The 22,499-nt window shown below is 36.8% G+C and overlaps 1 protein-coding gene across 25 annotated transcripts in view; it reads right to left on the reverse strand.

Moving 5' to 3' along the window:
- The window catches only part of LOC122908449 (ABI family member 3 binding protein), a 250,542-nt gene that overhangs the window by 25,769 nt on the left and 202,274 nt on the right, over nucleotides 1-22,499 (reverse strand). For 24 of the 25 annotated variants that reach the window (XM_044251252.1, XM_044251253.1, XM_044251244.1 and 21 more), the window contains 5 exons: nucleotides 17,800-17,877; nucleotides 15,565-15,669; nucleotides 13,907-14,035; nucleotides 13,157-13,225; nucleotides 4,272-4,481 (listed from right to left, as the gene is read on the reverse strand). In XM_044251252.1, coding sequence (XP_044107187.1) covers nucleotides 4,272-4,481; nucleotides 13,157-13,225; nucleotides 13,907-14,035; nucleotides 15,565-15,669; nucleotides 17,800-17,877 — 591 coding nt within the window. The remainder of the gene's footprint in view (nucleotides 1-4,271; nucleotides 4,482-13,156; nucleotides 13,226-13,906; nucleotides 14,036-15,564; nucleotides 15,670-17,799; nucleotides 17,878-22,499) is intronic. The other variant, XM_044251240.1, reaches the window with a different exon arrangement.

Consider the following 22,499-nt stretch of genomic DNA (forward strand, 5'->3'; position numbering starts at 1 on the left):
TCTTTGTTCTTACAGAGGGTGGAAAGGGAGGGAAGGGTAGGGCCCTGAATTCAAATATATCCATTTTATATCTTTTTCTCAGCTGTGAAGCAATATTTATTAGAAAAAGATGGGAGTAATCAAAATGTAAGTAAAATTGATCTTTTTAAAAATGGAAACTTCTCGTTGGATACACGTTTAGATGTGTTTCTGATACAAAGGACCCAAAACACTCATGACTTTTCTATTAAAGGGCATGGGGCAGGCTAGTTAGTTCCCTCCTGAAAAAAAAAAAAAAAAAGGAGATGCTATGACTCAATGAAAAGAAACAGACCAAGTCACTTGCCTTGATCTAAGTCTGTTTTTTCATCTATAAAATGTCAATAAGATCTCTTCATAGTATTGTTTGTTGGGATTAAATTAGGAATATATGCAAAGTGCTTAATAGTATTTTGCATGTTTTTTTTCAACAGGTGGTACCTATTATTGCTATTGCTTTTATTATCCCTGAACTGTGTTTTGATACAAAAACTTGAAAGATACAAAAGTTGGAAAGATGCCAGTTGGAAAGATTCAAGTGCTTCTTAGTCACCCAAAGAAAAAATTATATCACACTCCAGTTGACTATGCCTGAAAGCAACCACTTTCAAAAAACATCTTAGGCTTAGGATACTTCTCATTGACTGTGTAATATTCTTTTTAATATTACCCCAGGCTCTTAGTACTAGAAACTCTTACCACATATCTTCTCTAATTTTCTTTTGACTCATTTTTTTAAAAAGATTTTATTTATTTACTTGACAGAGATAGAGATAGAGAGAGAGAGGGAACACAAACAAGGGGAGTGGCAGGCCGAGGGAAAGGGAGAAGTAGCCTCTCTGATGTGAGGCTTGATTCCAGAACCCTGAGATCATGACCTGAGCCAAAGGCAGATGCTTAATCGACTGAGCCACCCAGGCACTCCTCTTTTGACTCATTTTAAAATGCTTATTTAATACTATTTTTATCCTGAAAGATCCAAGTTTTCAAAATGGATATAGAATTTACCTTCATAAAAATACATTCACTATGCTGAGTGAAATAAGTCAAGCAGAGAGAGTCAATTATCATATGGTTTCACTTATTTGTGGAGCATAACAAATAGTATGGAGGACAAGGGGCGTTAGAGAGGAGTAGGGAATTTGGGTAAATTGGAAGGGGAGGTGAACCATGAGAGACTATGGACTCTGAAAAACAGTCTGAGGGGTTTGAAGTGGCGGGGGGTGGGAGGTTGGGGTACCAGGTGGTGGGTATTATAGAGGGCACGGCTTGCATGGAGCACTGGGTGTGGTGAAAAAATAATGAATAATGTTTTTCTGAAAATAAATAAATTGGAAAAAAAATACATTTGGAATTTCTCTCAGAATTCTGGCTTTTGAATGTATTCTCTTGGGTTTTGTAATGAAGGTTTACAAAATCTTCATTTGCAATGCTTTAAAGCAATCATAACTTTTTTGTAAGTCCGCCAACACCATAAAAATGGAATATTAATGTTTAGAATGAATATCTATAACCATATTCTGAGTATATTTCAGAAGGCAAAGATAACCACTTAGTATGTGTCCATATTTCTTACTTTAAAATATGGGATTTATAAATTCCTTAACAGTAAAGATATAAAGTATCTATAAAAAACTAGCACTGAATAATTGGTATTTTATCCCCTCAGAGGGTATTACTGCTCTATTAGGAGAAAATTTACTTAACAGAAAAAAATCCCATTTATTATATAGATTGGAAAATTAGAGTCTGGCCATGAAAACAGAGCATGAAAATAATAATGGTGACACTGTTTTTACCAGTCCTACTAATGCTGCTACTGACAAACATTAATTTAACAGCTTCTGACTCATGGCACACATTTACATTGCTTAATTTTATCCTCATTGGGGGTGCATGATGGCTCAGTTGGTTAGGCATCCAACTCCTGGTTTTGGCTCAGGTCATGATCTTAGGGTTGTGTGATTGAGCCCCCAATTAGGCTTCATGCTCAGCAGAGAGTCTGCTTGAGATTCTTCCCTACCACTCACCCACTTCCCTACACTCTCCCTCCCCTCTGCTCCTCCCCCAGCTCAAGCTCTCTCCCTAAAATAAATAAATAAATAAATAAATAAAACAAACCTTTAAAAAAGCTTCTCTCTTTCCTTCTGCCCTTTCCTCCTCCCTCTCTAAAAAATTATCCTCATAAGTTGATAACAGTGGGAATTATTATTGTTATTACAAATAAGGAAACTAAAACAAAGAGGTTAATTGCATACTCAATTTGCATATATAGAACATAGCCAGTCTGGGATTTAAATCTATGTTCATATGCTCTTGGCATATCACAAAGCACCACGTCATAACTAACTTAAAGGACCCAGGCTATGACCAATTTCTTAGGTGTATCTATTTTTACCTTAACGTAGAAGGGACATGTAGAAGCAACCAAATTTGGATGTTATTTATTAGAGGTAATACATTCCTGTCAATTAAAAGACAGATTACTGACAGAAGCCAATTCAGGGAATAAAGAATATGTTTCACTCTCTTTTTGCAATCGTTCTCAATCCTTTCTTATGAAAGAATTTCCAGTGATTTGAGAGAATTAACCTCTGCATTACCTGATCTGCTGGTTTCTAAAAGATTACATTTGAAATCAAGTGGTATTTAATAAAACACTAAAAATAAACAGTGCAAAAAGTAGAATAGACTGTTAGGATATATGGTCCAACATTTAAATATACACTAGGTTATGATGAAATATGGACTTATTTCCATCTAGAAAACATTGCAGCTGAAGAGATATAGTCCATTTCCATGAAAATTGTTATCATTAAGTCCAGTATCTTATGAAGGATCTTAAGCAGCCCATTAACATTTAGTAACAATGTTACAAATGTAATTGGTTAGATAGAGAAAGTACACCCTATTCATTATTTTTTGGAGATTACAAGTTTCTACAATGAAAAAAAGTTACATGATGAACCAGAAAGGAAAATCCTTTTGCTCTTAAAAAGTTAAATCAGATATTGAGACACCAAAGGGAATATGTATTATATGTATTGGACTATTAGATATATTAACCAATTCCAACTTGAAGTCCCACATCTTTAAGAAATTTTATGGTTCTATGGTTCTATAATAACTAAGTTTCAGTCTGTCATGAGAACTCCTTATTAGTACACTACATGAATTGGAAATTTTGACTTTTTGATCCATGAGATAGTCAATACTCAAGAGATTGTTTTTTAGATATTGGGATGGTAGCGCCTACTGGCATAGTCCCAAGTGAAGAAGCAGGACTAGGCAAATCCCCAGGAAATATGAACAATGGCTGATTCTTTCTCAAAACAAAGGCAAGGTCTTCATGAAAAATAAAATTCACAAAATATGGTTAAATAAAAAAAAGTCCAGCTAAGCAAAATAGGCTGTTTCAGCAGAAGTTTCCCAGACCAAACAGTTTTGTCTGAGGAGAAATAACTGCTGTTTTCTTCTTTATTCACAGAAAACTTGTCAGATGCTGAATCTCCCACTCCCCACTTACCCTATGTACTTTCCTTTCTCCATCCTGACAGCCTCTCAGTGGGGCCCTCTAGACCCTGTCTACCTGTCCACGCATAGTAGGACATGGACGGCAGGAGCTCTGAGTAATCCCCCTATTGGGTATATTCCTCTAGCTGATTCAGCCTCTTCATCTTTTCTCCCTCCTCTCTAGTTTGACTAACCTGTTCACTATGAAGAAATAAATTCCCATATAATAAATTCAAAGAATGACTCCCTTCTTATTTTTCACAGTCACTTTTAGAGGGATTAGGTGAGTGATAGCAGAACTAAAATTTCCTGAGGTGAGCGGAAAAATGACCAGGATTAGAATTCTAAAAAAAATTTCTCCTAAAATAACTGAATAACTTTCAACCCACTGGAAACTTCTAGGTCAATCTAGAAATTAGTTTTATGAAATGCAAACTGGTGTAAATATCATCAGCACTGCCAACTTCTATGTTATTTGTCATTTTCTTGATAATGGAAAGATCAGATCTATCTTTATACCATGAAAAAGAGTTCTGAGGGGAGATGGAAGGAACGCAACCTAAAGAGATTAAATTAACAGAAAGCCCATAATGAGGACATAGATGGTCTTTTCCCATCATATAACACTTCTAGCAATACAGCTCTGCTACGACTCACTACACCTGAGATATACCTTACAGGACATAGTTTGACCCAGGTACCACATTCACATATCAATGCTTCCCACCAAAGTATCTTACCAGTGACGGTATCATTTAGTGGCTTATCCCAGTCCAGGATGACAAATGAGGGACACCCTTCCACAGTGACCACAGTGAGGTTGGTAGGTGGGTTCTGCGGTGGGCTGGTGGCATTCCCTTCAGTAGCATCCTCTTTGGGGAACCGTTTGACAGAATCAGTGATGGAGCAGGGCCTGTTTTCAGGTTTTTGGATGTATCGCACATGAGGACCTAAGAGAGAGAGGACTCTGACATTTAGCCTTGTTTGAGCATGTATAGAAGGTGGAGGTAAACTAAAATCTATTTATCTGTATGAAGACATTCGGTCTCACATTATAAACAGATAGATGAAGGTAGTGCTGTGCATTGTTCAAACTTGTGAAAATTTAGAATTCGTGTCTCTGAGAAACATGATTTAGATGTTGTAGCTGGTTTAATTTTCTAAATAGGTTTCACTTATGCTAATATCCAAAAGTAATTTGGATTTTAAATTGCATAATTTATGGGGCAGTGGAAAGAGTACTTGAGAGGGTGTTGCTTTAGAAGTGGTGAATAATTAGCCCTACACTAAACAGAGTTCTGGTCTAACCTAGTAAACCTTAAAAGCCATACTCAAAAGGGTCAAGTGGTTTCAAGTAATTTAAATATGTCCAGGATGAAATTCAAGAATACTTTAGATTAAAAAAATATATATATCCGGGACGCCTGGGTGGCTCAGTTGGTTAAAGCAGCTGCCTTCGGCTCAGGTCATGATCCCAGTGTCCTGGGATCGAGTCCCACATTGGGCTCCTTGCTCCGCAGGGAGCCTGCTTCTCCCTCTGCCTCTGCCTGCCTGTGCTCGCTTTCTCGCTCTCCCTCTCTCTGACAAATAAATAAATAAAATCTTAAAAAAAAAAATATCCAGCACACCAATGTGAAATAACAGGAAAATAATACCCATAATGAGGAGAAAAATAAACTGTGGAAATCAATCTAGAACTTGAATGGATGTTAGTCATCAAACAAGGACAATAAAAACATTATCATCACTATAATGCATGCGATAAAAAAAGTAATACATGAGAGATATAAACAAGACTGAAATCAAATTTCTAGAGGTGAAAACTAAAATGTGTAAGATGAAAAACACACAGGATGATAGTAGTATAGAGATGATATTGCAGAAAAATATTAGTGACCTTGAAGACATAGCAATAAAAACTACCCAAAATAAAAGTGGAGAGAAAAGAATTAAAAATAATGAACAGAGCATCAGTGAGTTGTGGCATAATTTCAGGCAATATAATATACACATAATTTTAGTATCTGAGTAGAAAAGAGGCAGAATAAGTACTCAAAGAAATAATGGTGAAAAATGTCCAAATTTAATAAAACCTCTAAACCCACAGATCCAAAAAAGTTCAAAGAAACCTAAGCACAACAAGCATGAAGAAACTATACTAATATAATTAAGTTTCACAAAACCAATGGTAAAAAGAGAAAAATTTTTTTAAAGAGGCATAAAAGACAGATCATATATAGAATGACAAAGATAAGGATTATGGCAGATCTCTCAGTGGAAAGAATGAGAGTGAGAGGACAGTAAAGCAATGTCTCTAAACACTGGGGGAAAAAACCTTATCATCTAGAATTCTATAACTAGTGGAAATATCCTTTTTTAAGAAAAGTGAAATAGGATATAGTGAGAGGACATAGTGAGAAGGTGGTCATCTTCAATCAAGGAGAGAGGGCTCAAAAGAACTCAAATCCAATGATACCTTCAAAATTCAACAGAATTCAAAACCAACAGACCCACACTACAAGAAAGATCAAAGGACATTCAGGCAGAAGGAAAATGATACCAGATGGAAATATGAATCCATACAAAGGGATAAAGAGCACTGAAAATAGTAACAATAGTATATGTATGTAGGTACAATAGTTTTATTATTTCTTTCTAAAAGATAATTTACCATTTAAGTATAAAAAATAACAATTTAATGTGATATATTAACATGTGAAAGTAAAATGTGTAACAATGATAGGCCAGGAGGAGAGAATATTTGCCATACTAAGGTAAAGTTCTTGCACTATTTGTGAAGTTGTAGAAGTAAGAATACACGATAGGGTAGACAGTTTCTTCAGTAAATGGTGCTGGGCAAACCAGACAGCTACATGCAAAAGAATGAAACTGGACCAATTGTTTATACCATACACAAAAAATAAAGTTGATTAAAAATTTAAATTTGAGATATGAAACCACAAAACTCCTGGAAGAAAACATAGGCAGTAATTTCTTTGACATCAGCCTTAGCAACATTTTTCTAGATATATTTCCTCAGGCAAGTTAAACAAAAACAAAGACAATCAGAACTACATCAAAGTAAAAAACTTTCACACACCAAAAGAAATTATCAATAAAATAAAAAGGCAACCTACTGAAAGAGAGAAGATACTTGCAAATGATATATCTGATAAGGGTTTAATATTCAAAATATATAAAGAATTTATAAACCTTGACACCAAAACCCACAAATACTCCAATTAAAAAATGGACACATGACATATTTTTGCAAAAGAAGACATTCAAGTGGCCAACAGACACATGAAAAGATGTTCAACAACATTAATCATCAGGGAAATGCAAATCTAAACTATAATGAGATATCACCCTACACCTGTCAGAATAGCTAGAGTCAAAAAAACAAGAAATACTAAGTGTTGGAGAATATGGAGAAAACACTTGTGTCCTACTGGTGGGACTATAGATTTGTGCAGCCACTGTGGAAAACAGTATGAAGTGTCCTCAAAAAATGAAAAACAGAAATACCATATGATCCAGTAATTCTACTACTAGGTTTTTACCCAAGGAAGATGAAAGAATTAATTTGAAAAGATATATGCAACCCTGTGTTTATTGCAACATTATTTACAATAGCTAAGATATGGGGATAACCCCAGTGTCCATTGACAAATCAATGGATAAAGAAAAATGGTACATGTATATAATGGAATATTGCTCAGCCATAAAAAAGAATGAGACTGTCGTTTGTAACAACATAGATAGACCTAGAGGATATTATGCTAAGTGAAGTAAGTCAGACTGAGAAAGACAACTACTATATTTTACTTATATGTATAATCTAGAAAAAAAATCCACACAAGTGAACAAACAAAAAGCAGAAGCAAATCCATAAACACAGAAAACAAACTTATGGTTGCCAGGGGGTAGGAGGATAGGCAAAAAATGGATGAAGGGGAATGGGAGATACAGGCCTCCAGTATGGAATGAATACTAAATAGGGATAAAAAGTCCAGCATTGGGGCGCCTGGGTGGCTCAGTGGGTTAAGCTGCTGCCTTCGGCTCAGGTCGTGATCTCAGGGTCCTGGGATCGAGTCCCGCATCGGGCTTTCTGCTCAGCAGGGAGCCTGCTTCCTCCTCTCTCTCTCTCTGCCTGTCTCTCTGCCTACTTGTGATCTCTCTCTGTCGAATGAATAAATAAAATCTTTAAAAAAAAAAGTCCAGCATTGGGAATATAGTCAATAATATTATAATAATATATGGTGACAACAGTAACTACAATTGTAGTGAACATAGCATAATGTATAGAAAAGTTGAATCACTATGTTGGCCCATCTGAAACTAAGGTAACATTGTGTGTCAACTACACTTCAGCTGAAAAAAAAATCTAAAAGAAGGCTGGAAAAGAGGAAAAGAGGAACAAAAGATAGAGGAGACAAACTAAAAACAAATAGCAAGATGAGATAGATTTAAACCTATCTATATCATTGGTCATGTTAAGTATAAGGTTCTAAACAAAATAAAATGAAGGGATTATTTGATAGGATAACAAAGCAAGAACCAACTATATGATACCTATGAGAAACACACTTTAAATATAGAGAGACTAACAGATTAAGACCAAAAGGATGGAAAGAAGAGATAGATGGTAACACTTATCAAAAGAAAGCTTGAGTGGATATGCAGTATTAACTAATTAGATTTCAGAGCAAATAGTATTACCATAAATAGAAAAGATAATTTTATAATGAAAAAGGATCAATTGATCAGTTTTAGAATCCTAAGCAATTTAAGTGTATATAATACATTTTAGTATATAAAATAATTTTAATATTAATTTTATTATTAATAATTAATATTATATAATATAATCATTGCTATTAATTATTATTATTTTAATTACTAATTTGAATTAATTAATTTTAGTATAATATGATTTAACTGTATATAATAAAGACCTTTAATATAAATGTAGCAAAAACTGATAGAAATGTAAGTAGAACTATATTCACAATTATAGTCAGAGATTTCAATTTCTTCTGTCTTTAATTGATAGAACAAGTAGATAGAAAATTACCACAGATATAAAAGAATTGCACAATAAAACTAAACAACTGGACCTAATTGACATCTATATAATACTGGCTATGTAAATTATTTCCCCAAAATTCCCATGTTGAAGCCCTAACTCCCAATGTGACTGTTTGGAGTTAGGGTCTTTAGAAAAGTAAATGAAATTAAATGAGGTCATAGGGGTGGGATTCTAATCCATTGTGACTGGTGTCCTTAATAAGAGGAAAAGACAACAAGGATGTGTGCATCCAGAGGAAAGGCTATATGAGGACATAGTGAGAAGGTGACCATCTTCAATCAAGGAGGGAGAGCTCAAAAGAACTCAAATCTGATGATACCTTGATTTCAGACTTTTGGCTTCCAGAACGGTGAGAAAATAAATTTTAGTTGTCTAAACCACCACCTTTGTGGCATTTTGTTATGGAAGCCCTAGCAAACAAATACAACATTCCTCTTAAGAATAACAGAATACAAAAAAAAAAAAAAAAAAGGAATAACAGAATACACATTCTTTTCAAGTACACACAAAACATACACCGAGATAGACCATATTCTGGGTCATAAAAAAGTCTCAATAAATTTAAAAGGATTTAAATATCTTATAGAGCATGTGATAACAATGGAGTTACATTGGAAATCAGTAACAGAATAATCTCTAGAAAATCTCAAAATATTTAGAAATTAAATTATATACTTCTAAATAATCAGTGAGTCAAAGAACAAATCAAAAGGAAATTAAAAATATTCTGAATAGAGTAAACATGAATATACAATATAACAATAATTTTTGGATGCTGCTTAAATAATATCTAGGGGAAATTTTGTAGCAGTAAATTTCATATTCAGGAAGAGATGAATCAAATCAAAGAACACATATTTTACTTTCAGAGTAAATTAAACCACATTAGGCAGAAAAAATTAATAAAGATCAAAGTAAGTAGACAAAATCAATGAAACAGAAAGTCAACTTTTTTAGATAAAAAAAATAATAAAACTACAGCCAGACTAATCAGGTAAAAGAGAAAACTTACACATTATCAATAACAGGAATGAGAGAGTTGACATCACTAAAGACTCTACAGATATTAAAATAATAAAAGAATATTAAGGACAACTTTATGTCAACAAATTTGACAACTTGGATGAAATGGACTAATAAATTGAAGATAAAAATTACCAAAACTTACTAGGGAAGAGAAAATACTCTTCTTCCCTATTAAACATTTATGGAAGAAGCAATCCCAATTCTGAAACTCTGAAACTGAGGAGAGTTCAGCATTATTCTGAAACTAAAACTTTACCTAGACATTACAAAAAAGAAAACTACAGACCAATATTCTTCACTGAATATACAGATGAATGGATAAAGAAGATGTGGTATATATACACAATGGAATACTATGCAGCCATCAAAAGAAGTGAAATCTTGCCATTTGCAACAACATGGATGGAACTAGAGCGTATCATGCTTAGTGAATATAATTCTAAACAAAATTTTACCAAATTAAATCCAACAACATATTAAAATGAGAATACATTGTAACCTAGTGGAGTTTGTCCCTGGAATGAAGAGTTGAAAATTCAAAAACAACTACTTCATTATATTAAGAAACTAATTAAAAAAGGTTCATTTTCATGAAGGCAGAATAATCATTAGACATAATCTAGCACTCATTTCAGATAACCACCAAAGTAGACATAGAAGGGAATTTTCTCAGTACAATAAAGGACATCTCTGAAAAACCTATGAGGTAACATTATTCTTAATTACATTCAGGTGAGAGGATGCTTTTTCCATAAAATCAGGAATAAGTAAAGGGATACCCAACCTCACTGTAACTATTCAGTATTTTACTGGAAGGTCTTGCTAGTATAATAAGGCATGAAAAAAGCCCCCCAAGTTAGAAAGGAAGAAGTAAAACTTTACTCTCAGATGACATGATTCTGTATGTAGAAAATCTAATGGAGCTATATGAAAGGTACTGAGTTTTACAAGGTTTCAGGACATAAGATAATTATATAAAAATTAATTTTTCTACATATTAGCAATGAATAATTATAAATTTAAATACTGTTTTTATGGTTTTATGTACACTGAAAACTAAAAAACACTGGTGAGAAAAATTGAAGACTTAAATAAATTGTAAAGTATACCATTGTTCATAGGTAGGAAGACTTAACCATGGTATGGCTGTCAATTTTTCCCAATTGACCCATGCAACTCTAATATAATAAAATTCTAATAAAAATATAACCAGGCTACTTTTAAGACATTGATAAGCTGATTCTAAAATTCAGATGTAGATATAGAGTACCCAGAATCATCAATACAATACCAATACCACAATAATACAAACATGGTGGTATTGATGTAAAGGCAGATAAATAGATCAATGGAACAGACCAGGGAGCTAAAACATTTCTACATATATGTAGACAATTCATTTTTGACAAAGGCAGAAATGAAATTCAGTGGAAAAAGTAGTTTTTTTCAGCAAACGATGCTGGAACAATTTTATATCCTCAAGCAAGTTAACTGATTTGTTTCACATCTTGTATCATATACAAAATTATACACAGTATGGATTGTAGACCTAAATGTAAAAGTAAAACATATCTAAAAAACAGCAGAGAAACTTCTAAAGGGAAACAAAGGAGGTCTTTGTGACCTCTGGTTGGTCAATGGTTTCTTAAATATAACACCAAAAATACAGTGTGTAAAAAAACCAAATTAATAAACTGAGATTCATTAAAATTAAACAGAAGTTACATACTAGGAGAAAAAATCTGCAAAGCATGTATCTGAAAAAGTTCTTCTACCAAAAAAATACAAAGAATCTTAGGTAGCCTGGGTGGCTCAGTCAATTAAACATTAAACTCTTGATTTCCACATAGGTCATGATCTAGGGGTCCTGGGATCAGGCCCTGCAACGGGCTCTGCACTCAGTGAGAAGTCTACTTGAGGATTCTCTTCTTCTCCCTCTGACCCTCCCCCCGCTCATGCATGCACTCTTCCATTCTCTCCTCTCTTTAAAATAAATAAACCTTTTAAAACTCTGAAACTCAACAATAAGAAAATAAGCAGTACCATAAAAAATGGACAAAAAAAGGGCATCTGTGTGGCTCAGTGGGTTAAAGCCTCTGCCTTTGGCTCAGGTCATGATCTCAGGGTCCTGGGATCAAGCCTCACATCAGGCTCGCTGCTCAGCAGGGAGCCTGCTTCCTCTTCTCTCTCTGCCTGCTTCTCTGCCTACTTGTGATCTCTGTCTGTCAAATAAATAAAATCTTTTTTAAAAAATGGACAAAAAATTTGAACAGACACACCAAAACAGGTGGCTCAGCATCCTTAGTCATTAGAGGTATGCAAAGTAAAATCATAATCAGATACCACTACACACCTGTTAAAATGACTGAAATTGAAAATACCACATAAGTGTTGGTAAAGATGTGGAGGAACTGGAAGTCTCATACACTGCTGACAGAAGAGTTAACAGCACAACTACCGTGGAAAAAGTCTCTAGTTTCTTAAAATGTTATAGTCTAGCCACTGCTCTTGTAGGCATTCATCCAAAAGGAATGAAGGCGTATATCTATACAAACACTCATACACAGCAGCTTTATTGGCAATGTAAAAAAATTAGAAAAAGCTCAAATGTCATAAACAGGTTTAATAAATACTTATATATCCATAAAGCAGAATATCAGTCAGCAATAAAAGAAACGAACTATTGATACATGTTGCAACATGGATGAATCTTAAAATAATTATGCTGAAAGAAACCAGACCAAAAAAAGTTCATACTGTATATTTTCATGTACATAAATTCCACCAAATGCATACATATTTATAATAAAGCATATCTGTGTTTATCTAGGAACTAGAGATTTGGTGGGAGGAATGAAATGGAGGAATTGTGAAAGTACATGATGACACTCTTGGAGGTGGTAGATGTATTGTGATGATAGATTCATGGGTGTATATGTATGTTAAGATTTATCAAATTCTACACTTCAGAAAAAAATATTACAAAAGAAAATACTGGGCTCTATATCATTGCTCTCTTACTATGGTTGATTTGATACTGTTCAAAAATATTTTCTGTGTGCATGGAAGGAGTATACTTCTCCAGTCTTTGATTTGAGGTTGGCTATGGGACTTTGGCCAATGGATAGTGTCAGGTATAAAACAAGGGGGAACTTGAAATGCTGTTGTGCTTTTGAACTCACCACCCTTGACTTTGTACTGTCACCAAAATGGCTCCTTCTGAGTCACTATTTGTCCTTGATCCTCAGCACCAGAATGAAAAAATGTGGAGTATAGCTACGCCCAAGCCACAGGAGGCCCAGCTGAACCTGCTGCTAGAAGCAGAACCACCCAGTCAAGCACGGCTGAGATCAGCTGACCTTCAGGTGACTTGGAGACACATGAGAAATAAATCCTTATTAGACTATGCTACTAAGATTTTGCAGTTATTCCACAGCAAAAGCTAACTGATAGTTGCACCAAAGACAGCTTTGTCAAAATGGAGACTTTGGAGCCGATCGTACATACCTTTGAATCTGGGCTTTCCAAGAGGATCAGTTTCTCTTGTTGGACTTGAGCTAAAGTCAGTTATATTAACTGTGAACAGAAGATAAGAAATTATTTTAGCAAAATATAAAAAAGTTTCTTAATAAAATAAAAGAGTATTAAGAACTCTAAATATTTAATATGCCTCCTGGCCAATTGCTTGTGATCTTGATTTCCTTTATTATAATTATACATACTATCCACAATAAAAGGTCTTTAATTGTGTCCTGCTGCAGGTGTTCTGAGTATACTAAAAAATGATCTGAAGATTAAAGTAGGCAATACTCAGTAACAAATTAATATATGTATGACTTATTTTTTAATTAGGTTCCATTCCCTAAGTGAGGCTTGAACTCATGGCCCTGAGATTAGGGCAGTGATCAGCTGAGATCAGGCAGTAGAGCATGAGTGGCTCCTCTACTGACTGAGCCGGCCACCCCAAAATATGTCAATAATAATGACATCTGATTTAGTGAGAAGCACTGAGTAATCTAGATCTTTTCAGGAAGATGTCTCTAAAAAACTTGGGTACTTTCTTCTTTATGAAGGGAAGGACCATATTCTATCTCAAAGCTTTAAACATGAGTATAATTTCAAAATTTAAAAAGACTCATATTGACCATAAATTTGAACAAAGCAGATAATCCAGAACTGAGACACACTTCCCCCTAACTTGAAATCTTTCAGTACTTCATAGCTAAGCATCCAGTGTGAAATGAATGACATACTAACCAAGATCTTCTCCTGATGCAGGAGCTGTTGGTTGCTTTTCATCTGTCTCTGTTCTCTCTGAAGGGGCTTCAGTAGGGCCGAGTGTGGCCCTCAGTGGTGGAGATGTTACTCGGCCTGATAAAATGATTCCTATAACGTGGAGCCAAAGTAGTCAGGCTTTATAGGAGCACTGCCAAGTTCTCATTTATTCTATAAATATTTTTCAGCACTTACACTATATGCCAGGCTTGGAGACAAAACAAAACCAGTGTCTTTGATTGAAATAGATGTGTGAGCAAAATAAACTGAAGCATTATAGATATGGTGAAAAAACTGGATAAAGTCACAGAGAAAGAAAACAGACAGAGTAATAATGTCTATGGGAAAAGATGCAGGGTCGGTGGGGGGAGGGCAGGAATGCCTTCACAGAAGTTGTGCCAATAAAGAAGTGACATAATCAGCAGGGAGGTACGAGAGCTATATTCTAGGCCGAGGTTGCAGGAAGAACCAAGCCAGAGAAGCACAAAACTACCTGGTGTGTTTAATTTAAAGGGGTGAGAGCTGAGATACTTTGGGGTGCAATGAGAGCTGACTGTGGAAGGACAAGAAAGGTCAGATCGTGAAGGGCCTTCCATACCACAGATTTGGGCATTGTTTTTAGGGGAAAAGGACCCACTGAAAGATTTTTACTAGGAAAATAATGAGATGAGAAGGGGATGAATGGTCAGGTTGCAAGTCTGGTGGCCAAGAGGGAAGTCAAAAGATGAAAGTAGTTGTTGAAGGCAAAGGCAGAACAGGTGAACTACATATGGAGCAGTGGGATTAGATGGAAGATGTTTTACAGGAAAGCTATCAAGGAGATGGAATGGCTTGACCTGGAGAGTAACTGGCAGGCATGGATCGGGCTGGAGAAGAAGGAAAAGATGCTTACTATAACATCTGTTCTGTTGACTTCTACAATATATTCCTGCCCTGCTGCACAAGGTAGAGCTGCTAATGTTTTAGCCCTCGGTCTCTCCCCTAGTACCATAATACTGGGGCCAGCATGAAGGCTGGTGAACAGGGGAGCTTTCAGTGAAAGGTACAGGATTTCATTTCAGGAGATAATGATAAAGAGATGACAGGACCTCACATTTTCCATTACCCCTACTAGGTTGGCAATGTACAGTACCTCATTCAAAATAATGCCCTTGTTGAAGGCCTGAGTGAGCTTCTGTCTCACAACCTTTAAAAAGGAAAAGTGAATTGGGGGGAAGCAGAAGGGGAGACAAACCATGAGAGATGTGGACCCTGAGGGAAAAAAAACCTGAGGGTTTTTGAGGGGAGGAGAATGGTGGGTTGGGTGAGCCTGGTGGTGGGTGTTAAGGAGGGCACATATTCCATGGACACTGGGTGTGGTGCATAAACAATGAATCTTGGAACACTGAAGAAATTATATTATAAAAAGAAGTGAACTGGCCTAGGGGTACAGGGATGGTTTCTGGGACCTCACCCATCCAGAATCAGGGCAGAAGCCCAATGTCCACTGGACTGCCCAGTGTCCAGTTTTGGGGGCCAACACAAGCATGTGTCCCGTGCTCCAAAGACTAGTCTATTGCCTAACCTAGCCTGCCAAGAAGGGCTTGTGGTTGCCCAGGAAAATGAACATCACAGAGAGAGAAGGTATATGACCAACATACCTGCACTTCCTGGCTTGCCAGTGACATTATTTGGTGGTAAAGGTTTTCTTCGTGGGGGCACAGGTCTAGGTGGCAAGTGTGGGCGGCGAGTGCCTGGGACTGCGGCTATGAGATTGTATTACAGATAAAGCTGGTATAAGGATTTGCTCCATAAACATGTCAGGTTTTAAAAAACAACATTTGGTAAGTAACAATTGGATGACAGAGAAGAGATTCCACAGAAAAGTGTCTATGAGTAATATATTCTGATATTCATCTAAATCAATTTTGGTAATATACCTAGGAACAATGAAGTCCATTAACATGTGGAAAAATATCCTCTAATCATAGGTCTGTTTGCCTTTTGAAACTCAACAGATGTAGAGAATTTAACATTTTTAGTTTCTCTGTAGGCACAATAGTATTTCTGAGTTTCATTGTCTCCCATTGCCTTTGATCTTCAGACTACAATTTCTAAAGTCATTTTAGCTTTAAATTGTTAAAGGATATAATTTCTCCTTTAGTGGATGCTCCATCCCACCACCAAAATCTACTATATCATTATAACTGAAAAAATGCTTTCATAACTTTCCAAAAGATTACAACAAAGCAGCCTTGACAGCAGAAGCAATAAGCCTATGCCTGTGGAGAGCAGGGTCAATATGGACAGTTGTGCATTGCACAAGGGCCCTTGGCAAGGGATACGTGAGTTGGAGCTGAAGTTTAAGATGCACTCTGCTCACCCATATGTGAGCCCTGGTGCAAGCCTGCCCACCCAGAGGAAGGGCACATTGTACCAAAGAGTCTGCCTAAAAAGCAGAGGGAAGAGGTACCTTTTAATACAATGCACAAGTCATCTTTTCATACTTTGCACAAAGGCTGGCAAGGCTACAGGTGCCTAGAGTAATCCACCTTAACCCAAATTTTAAGTCTTGTATTACAGCTTGAAAATTCATCTCTTTCTTTGCATGATATATATTGGTTAAAAATCTTGAAGCAAAAGTGACAACCTAGGAAAATGGCTTGTGACTTTAAGTTCTCTTTGGGAGACTAGTGAGGGTACACTTGGGCGTGTGCAGGGGATTGAGTGGGATAACAAGAGTATGGATCTGTAGCCCAGGTGTTAGTACACCAGAGTAGGTTTCATAGCAACCTTGTAAATGGCATAGAATTCTTAAAGATTTATTTATTTATTTGAGAGAGAGAGACAGTGAGAGAGAGCACGAGCGAGGAGAAGGTCAGAGAGCGAAGCAGACTCCCCATGGAGCTGGGAGCCTGATGCGGGACTCGATCCCGGGACTCCAGGATCACGCCCTGAGCCGAAGGCAGTCGTCCAACCAACTGCGCCACCCAGGCATAGAATTCTTAATGCAAACCTTTCCAAGTCACCAGCTTCATCATTTTGGCCTATTATATAGAACACAGTCTTAAATTAGGAACATCAATCCCATCAGGCAAAAGGATGTTGTAGTAATTTACACAAGAATAAAACTTGAACACGGTGAAAGCTAGAACCCAAAGTGACTCTTCAGCACTTGTCCATTGTGACCCTTCAGAACATTATACAAAGTGATTCTTGAATTAGTACCCCATCAGAAGCTCTTGTAAATATTTGATGTGTGCTTAGAGCACTTTCATTTTCCCAAAGATAATATTTTATATTTTTAATTTTGGGGGGGAAGAGATTGAGAGTGAGTATGCACAGGGTGGAGGAGGGGCTGAGAGAGAGAGAATCTTAAGCAGACTCCACACCTGACACCTGACGCAGGGCTCCATCTCACAACCATGAGATCATGACCTGAGTCAAAATCAAGAGTCGGATGCTTAACCAACTGAACCACCCAGGTGCCCCAAAGGGTACCTTTGGGTACTTCTAGAGAAACATTCTGAAAAATATATTTTATTTTAGAATGTTGATCTAGGAGTACTGTTGGCATGGTTCTTTGAGAGCTGTAAGGATGCTGTTTTTGCTACAACTTTTTTTTTTTTTTAAGATTTTATTTATTTACTTGACAGAGAGAGATCACAAGTAGGCAGAGAGACAGGCAGAGAGAGAGAGAGGAGGAAGCAGGCTCCCTGCTGAGCAGAGAGCCCGATGCATTACTCGATCCCAGGACCCCGAGATCATGACCTGAGCCGAAGGCAGCGGCTTAACCCACTGAGCCACCCAGGCGTTTGCTACAACTTTTGACACTGCAGTTTCTGCCCAAGTAGCATTGAAGAGCAAAGTAAGGGAGTCAGTATCTTATTCCTTACCTGGTTTTTTGGTGGAGTGGGTAGAGTCCATGGACACATTTTTACCAGCACCTGATGGCTTTGGGGCTTGCTTGACCCCTATGAGTAGACGGAATGAAAGGAAGTGAATAAATAGCAAAAATGTGTTAAGTGTTTTTTCGCAGAAATTTGGTAATCGGTGATAATGTGCATTCAAAGCAGAACAGTGGCACTGGTGTTTTTGTGCCCAGACATTTTAATTGGCTTCTCCTGTCTGCATATAGAAAATACTCAGAGCACTATATTCATTAGCTGTAATAATTTTTTGCAAGAGTTAGTGTTTAATTATGGATCATGGTATTGTCTTAATTTTCCATGATGCCCACACTGTACTGCCTTCCTGGGTGGTATGGTCTTACCAGGCAGACTTCGTATTCAGTGACTGGCCATTTTTTGTCAATATTCATGAGTACATTCTGCGGTTTTAAAAAACGTTTTCCTCCACCTCCCTAAAGCCTCTTAAAATTCCAATGTGTTTGGATTTATCCTTGGTAAGTTGACTTTAAAAATATTCCTGGAGAAGCCTTGGCTATCACGCTTGTTAGGCCACGTACTGCACTTTTAACTTTGAGACTTGTAAATTAGTCCTGGGCAGGCAGAGAGCTCCAAATTGCTATTGGAAGAAACTGATCTGAAAATTGTTTTGTGTGAAATTTTATCTCCTAAGTCTCTCAAATATAATCTGGTGGTTATTAGTCATTGACCTAAACACCCATGCTAAGAGTTTGAATATCTATCCTAAAGAGAGGGGGAACCAATTTAGGTTTTGTCTTATTTTTTTGAATTATTATGTTTTTGAATTATTATGTTTTTACCTTATAAAATAATCTTCCCCAATGTCGCTGACAGTCATCATTAAGAAAGAACAGAAACAGACATTATGCATGCAAACAGACAAGAATCTGTGGACTCCGGGAAACAAACTGAGGGTTTTAGAGGGGTGCGGTGGGTGGGTAGGTTCACCTGGGATGGTATTAAGGAGGGTATGTATTTCATGGAGCACTGGGTGTTATGTGCAAACAATGAATCATGGAACACTAATGATGTACTGTATGGTGACTAACAAAAGATAATAATAAAAAAATTCTCTATATTCTAAGGACCTGACTGTAATTCACATACTTAAAAAATCAGAATATTTAGTATACTAGTCCATAAATGAACAAGAACAACCAAAATCGCCACCTTGTTTTGAGTATTCACTGTGTTCTAGGGACTATATAGAGACTTTACACACTCAATCTCATTTACTGTGCAGGCAGATATATTAAAATAATATTGATTAAAATACAGGAGAAACTTTGCCAAAAATCAGGTATTAGCACATTAAGTGATGAAATTAATTATTATAAATCAATAATGTAGAAATAGCATTACAATTATTAACATTATCATTATTATTAATACTATAATAATTATAATAAACATTAATTTATAAATCCTGGTACGGCAATCTCATATTCTCTGCTGCTTGGTTAAGAGAGTATATATAAACAAGATGGGATTGGGAGGGAGACAAACCATAAGTGACTCTTAATCTCACAAAACAAACTGAGGGTTGCTCGGGGGAGGGGGGTTGGGAGAAGGGGGGTGGGGTTGTGGACATTGGGGAGGGTATGTGCTTTGGTGAGTGCTGTGAAGTGTGTAAACCTGGCGATTCACAGACCTGTACCCCTGGGGATAAAAATATATGTTTATAAAAAATAAAAAAAATTTATAAAAAAATATATATGTTTATAAAAAATAAAATAATTTAATAAAAAAAAAGAAAGAAAGAAAAAAGAGAGTATATATAAAATCATGGCAAATGTTTATAGGGAGCCATGAATTAAATGTTGCTTATTTGTAGTAGGGAGAATGTTTTTGAGGTCAATGGTTATTTTGTGGCTAATCCCACAGGCATGGCAAAAACAAATGGCTCATTAGTCTTCTTCCTGTACCTACTCTCAGTGTAATGTGTTCATTTGGGTGTTTTTGTTGGAAAAGGACTCATTTGTTCATGGCATAGAGGAATGGAAAGTACTTCCATTGTGAGATAACCTGGTTTGGTGAACCTGATTTACCACTACTCTTTGAGACTAAAAAATGTATTGTGTGTTCCAGAAGGCTAGTAGATTGTGTGTGCCTGTAGTCATTCTTTTTCACAATACTTTCCCAAATCTTTCTAACTGCAAAACAAAAACAAAGCATTTTGGCTCAAAGCACCTTCCATATTCAGTGCCTTATTTGATCCATACAACCCTTCTGTGTGGGAGATACCATCCAGATCCTACAGACGAAAAAACCCAAGGCAGGGGAAGATTAAGCAACTCAAAGCTAGGAAGTGATGGGACTCAGACAGGCATGCGCCTAGCAAAGCCTAGCTCTTAACCATTAAGTGGCATAACACAGTGTACTGTCAGCTTCTTGCTTCTGTCATTCCTCACGAAGAGGCTAAGGGACATTAGCTTTAAAGTCCTATCTTTTGCCTTTTGGGTGGTTTGAGGCATCACCACTGTAAATGGCCCTGGATGGCAAGCATGTGTCATCCAAGCATGCCACTAAGGTGTGGGACTCAGAGAATAGCAGATTCTGACAGTTGACAGTTCTGACAGTGGACAGGTCCTCTGAGCCACAGGGGCTCGTCAATTGGAGATATAGGAGAGAATCCAAAACTTTGCAGGCCTACTTTATGAGTAAGACCAAAGATAAAATTTCCCTGGCTTTTTTTCTAATTAAGAGAAAAATCAGCAGAAACCACCTATTGTGTCAGCTTCTCTATAGGTAGAGACAGAAGCATCTTACTATTAAATATAAGTACCCAAATCAATCATCAGCTAACCTGGACTTTCTTCAGCCTTCAGAAACAGAAGTTGTCAGGGTAGAAAAATGTTGTTAAGAGCCTTGTGAAAGGGACAGGGCATTGAACTGGGCACAGGGGGATGAACTCCGGTTCTGGCCATGCCTACATCTTACTGTGGTTTGCATGTCAGCCAGGTAGCAATATGAGCACCAGGGCCCACACTCCAGTGAACTTCTTTTGCTCTGAATCAGAGAGCACGTGAAGGCCAGAGGTAGCAGAGAGGCGACAGGAAGGCAAAGGAGGAAGCCAGGAAGAGAGATGCTATGGAGAAGGAATTCTCAGGAATTGGCACTTAATCAGCCAGTCTGGCCCAGGCTGTGACCTGAATTCTTTTTCCCTCAGGCAGGATTAATCAACATATTTTCAGAAGGGCAAAACTGGCTCTGGAAGTACCAAGTGCAGCTTTAGCATGAGCCCCCATTTGCCATATGGGAGTTCTCCAAAAATCTTGGGATTTACATAGTTTACTCCTTAGCAGTTTATTGTCAAAAATGAAGTTATGATTTTTAACCATGGTAACAAAAACGTTGCACACAAACACAGGAAACTGAAAATTCATTTCCAAATGTATTAGACACTGTTTCCTGTGACCAAAAAAGGGTGGTCTTTATGCATGATTGGTCTCTGTGCCTTTGTCTCCAAATCTCAGCACCTTGCTAAAAAGCCAGGAGTGATGAGCCAGCAGACTGGAAGGGTTAGCCACAGCCCAGAAAAACACATTCCTCATCTTGGAGGAGTCTGGTTTCTGGTTGTCAAGCACACTATATGGGGGCAGTCAAGTGTGGATTCCTCATTAGGAGGCAGAGAGAGGAGTCTCAGGTTCAAGTATGTAACATATCAGCTAAACCACATGTGTCAAGTTGGTTTCCAGACTATATTTTGCGTGACACATAATGGACCCTCAACAGAGGACCTGTATAGCTCAGCAACTTCCTTCCATAGGGAGAAAGTTGGAGAATAGAAGAAGTTAGCCTACTCTGTGCTGGACAGACAGCAAACATTTTCAGCTTTGCGGACCATATTGTCACCGTCACAATTATTTCACTCTACCATTATATTGTGAAAGCAGGCTATGTTTCAACAAAACTTTATTCATGAAAATAGGCCATAAGCCAGATTTGGCCTGTGGGACTATAGTCTGTGTGACCTCCTAGTCCAGGGCATGCTTGTTGCATCTCTGCAGTGTAGATATGAAGTTGGCTGTAATTTTTAGAACACATCATTGAAGCTGAAACACATCTCTGGAAAACCTGTAAAAGCAGAATGCTGGAAAATGACCCACCTACAACCACAACCTCTGTAGGGTACTTTCAGACTTTGAGGTGGAGGCATATTTATAAATGTAGCTAAGAAATGCATATAAAGCTAGGCAAATATCTGTAATGATTTCATGAAATAAGAAACCTGGCTCAAGACGGTTTATGAAATCATCTTTGGGTTTATGAAATCATTGCAAGATTTTTATAGAGGCCTAAATAATCAAAGGTCCATAGTTTTAAGACCTAAGGGCACAATCTTATGTGGCCTAAAACCATGAGGAATATGTCCTATAAATCCTAAACACTTCCTTTATCAACTGATTTTTCTTTTTAATGTAAAATATCTGGGCTGAAAATTTCAGCAAGAAAAACTATGGGAAAATGTATGTGAGATGGATGAATAATAAAGATAAATATTCTGGGCAAGATGTCACATTTGATTAGAAATTAGTTGACACAGAAATCAGTAGAAATCTTAAGTCTCATTAAGATTTCATAGAAACTATATGTGAGTGTGGATGAGATAGTGGACTGGATCTGAGGAGAAAATGAACTTAAAAAAAAAAACCCTGCATTTAGTA

The sequence above is a fragment of the Neovison vison genome, chromosome 6, assembly GCF_020171115.1.
Source record: "Neovison vison isolate M4711 chromosome 6, ASM_NN_V1, whole genome shotgun sequence".
Taxonomy (NCBI): domain Eukaryota; kingdom Metazoa; phylum Chordata; class Mammalia; order Carnivora; family Mustelidae; genus Neogale; species Neogale vison.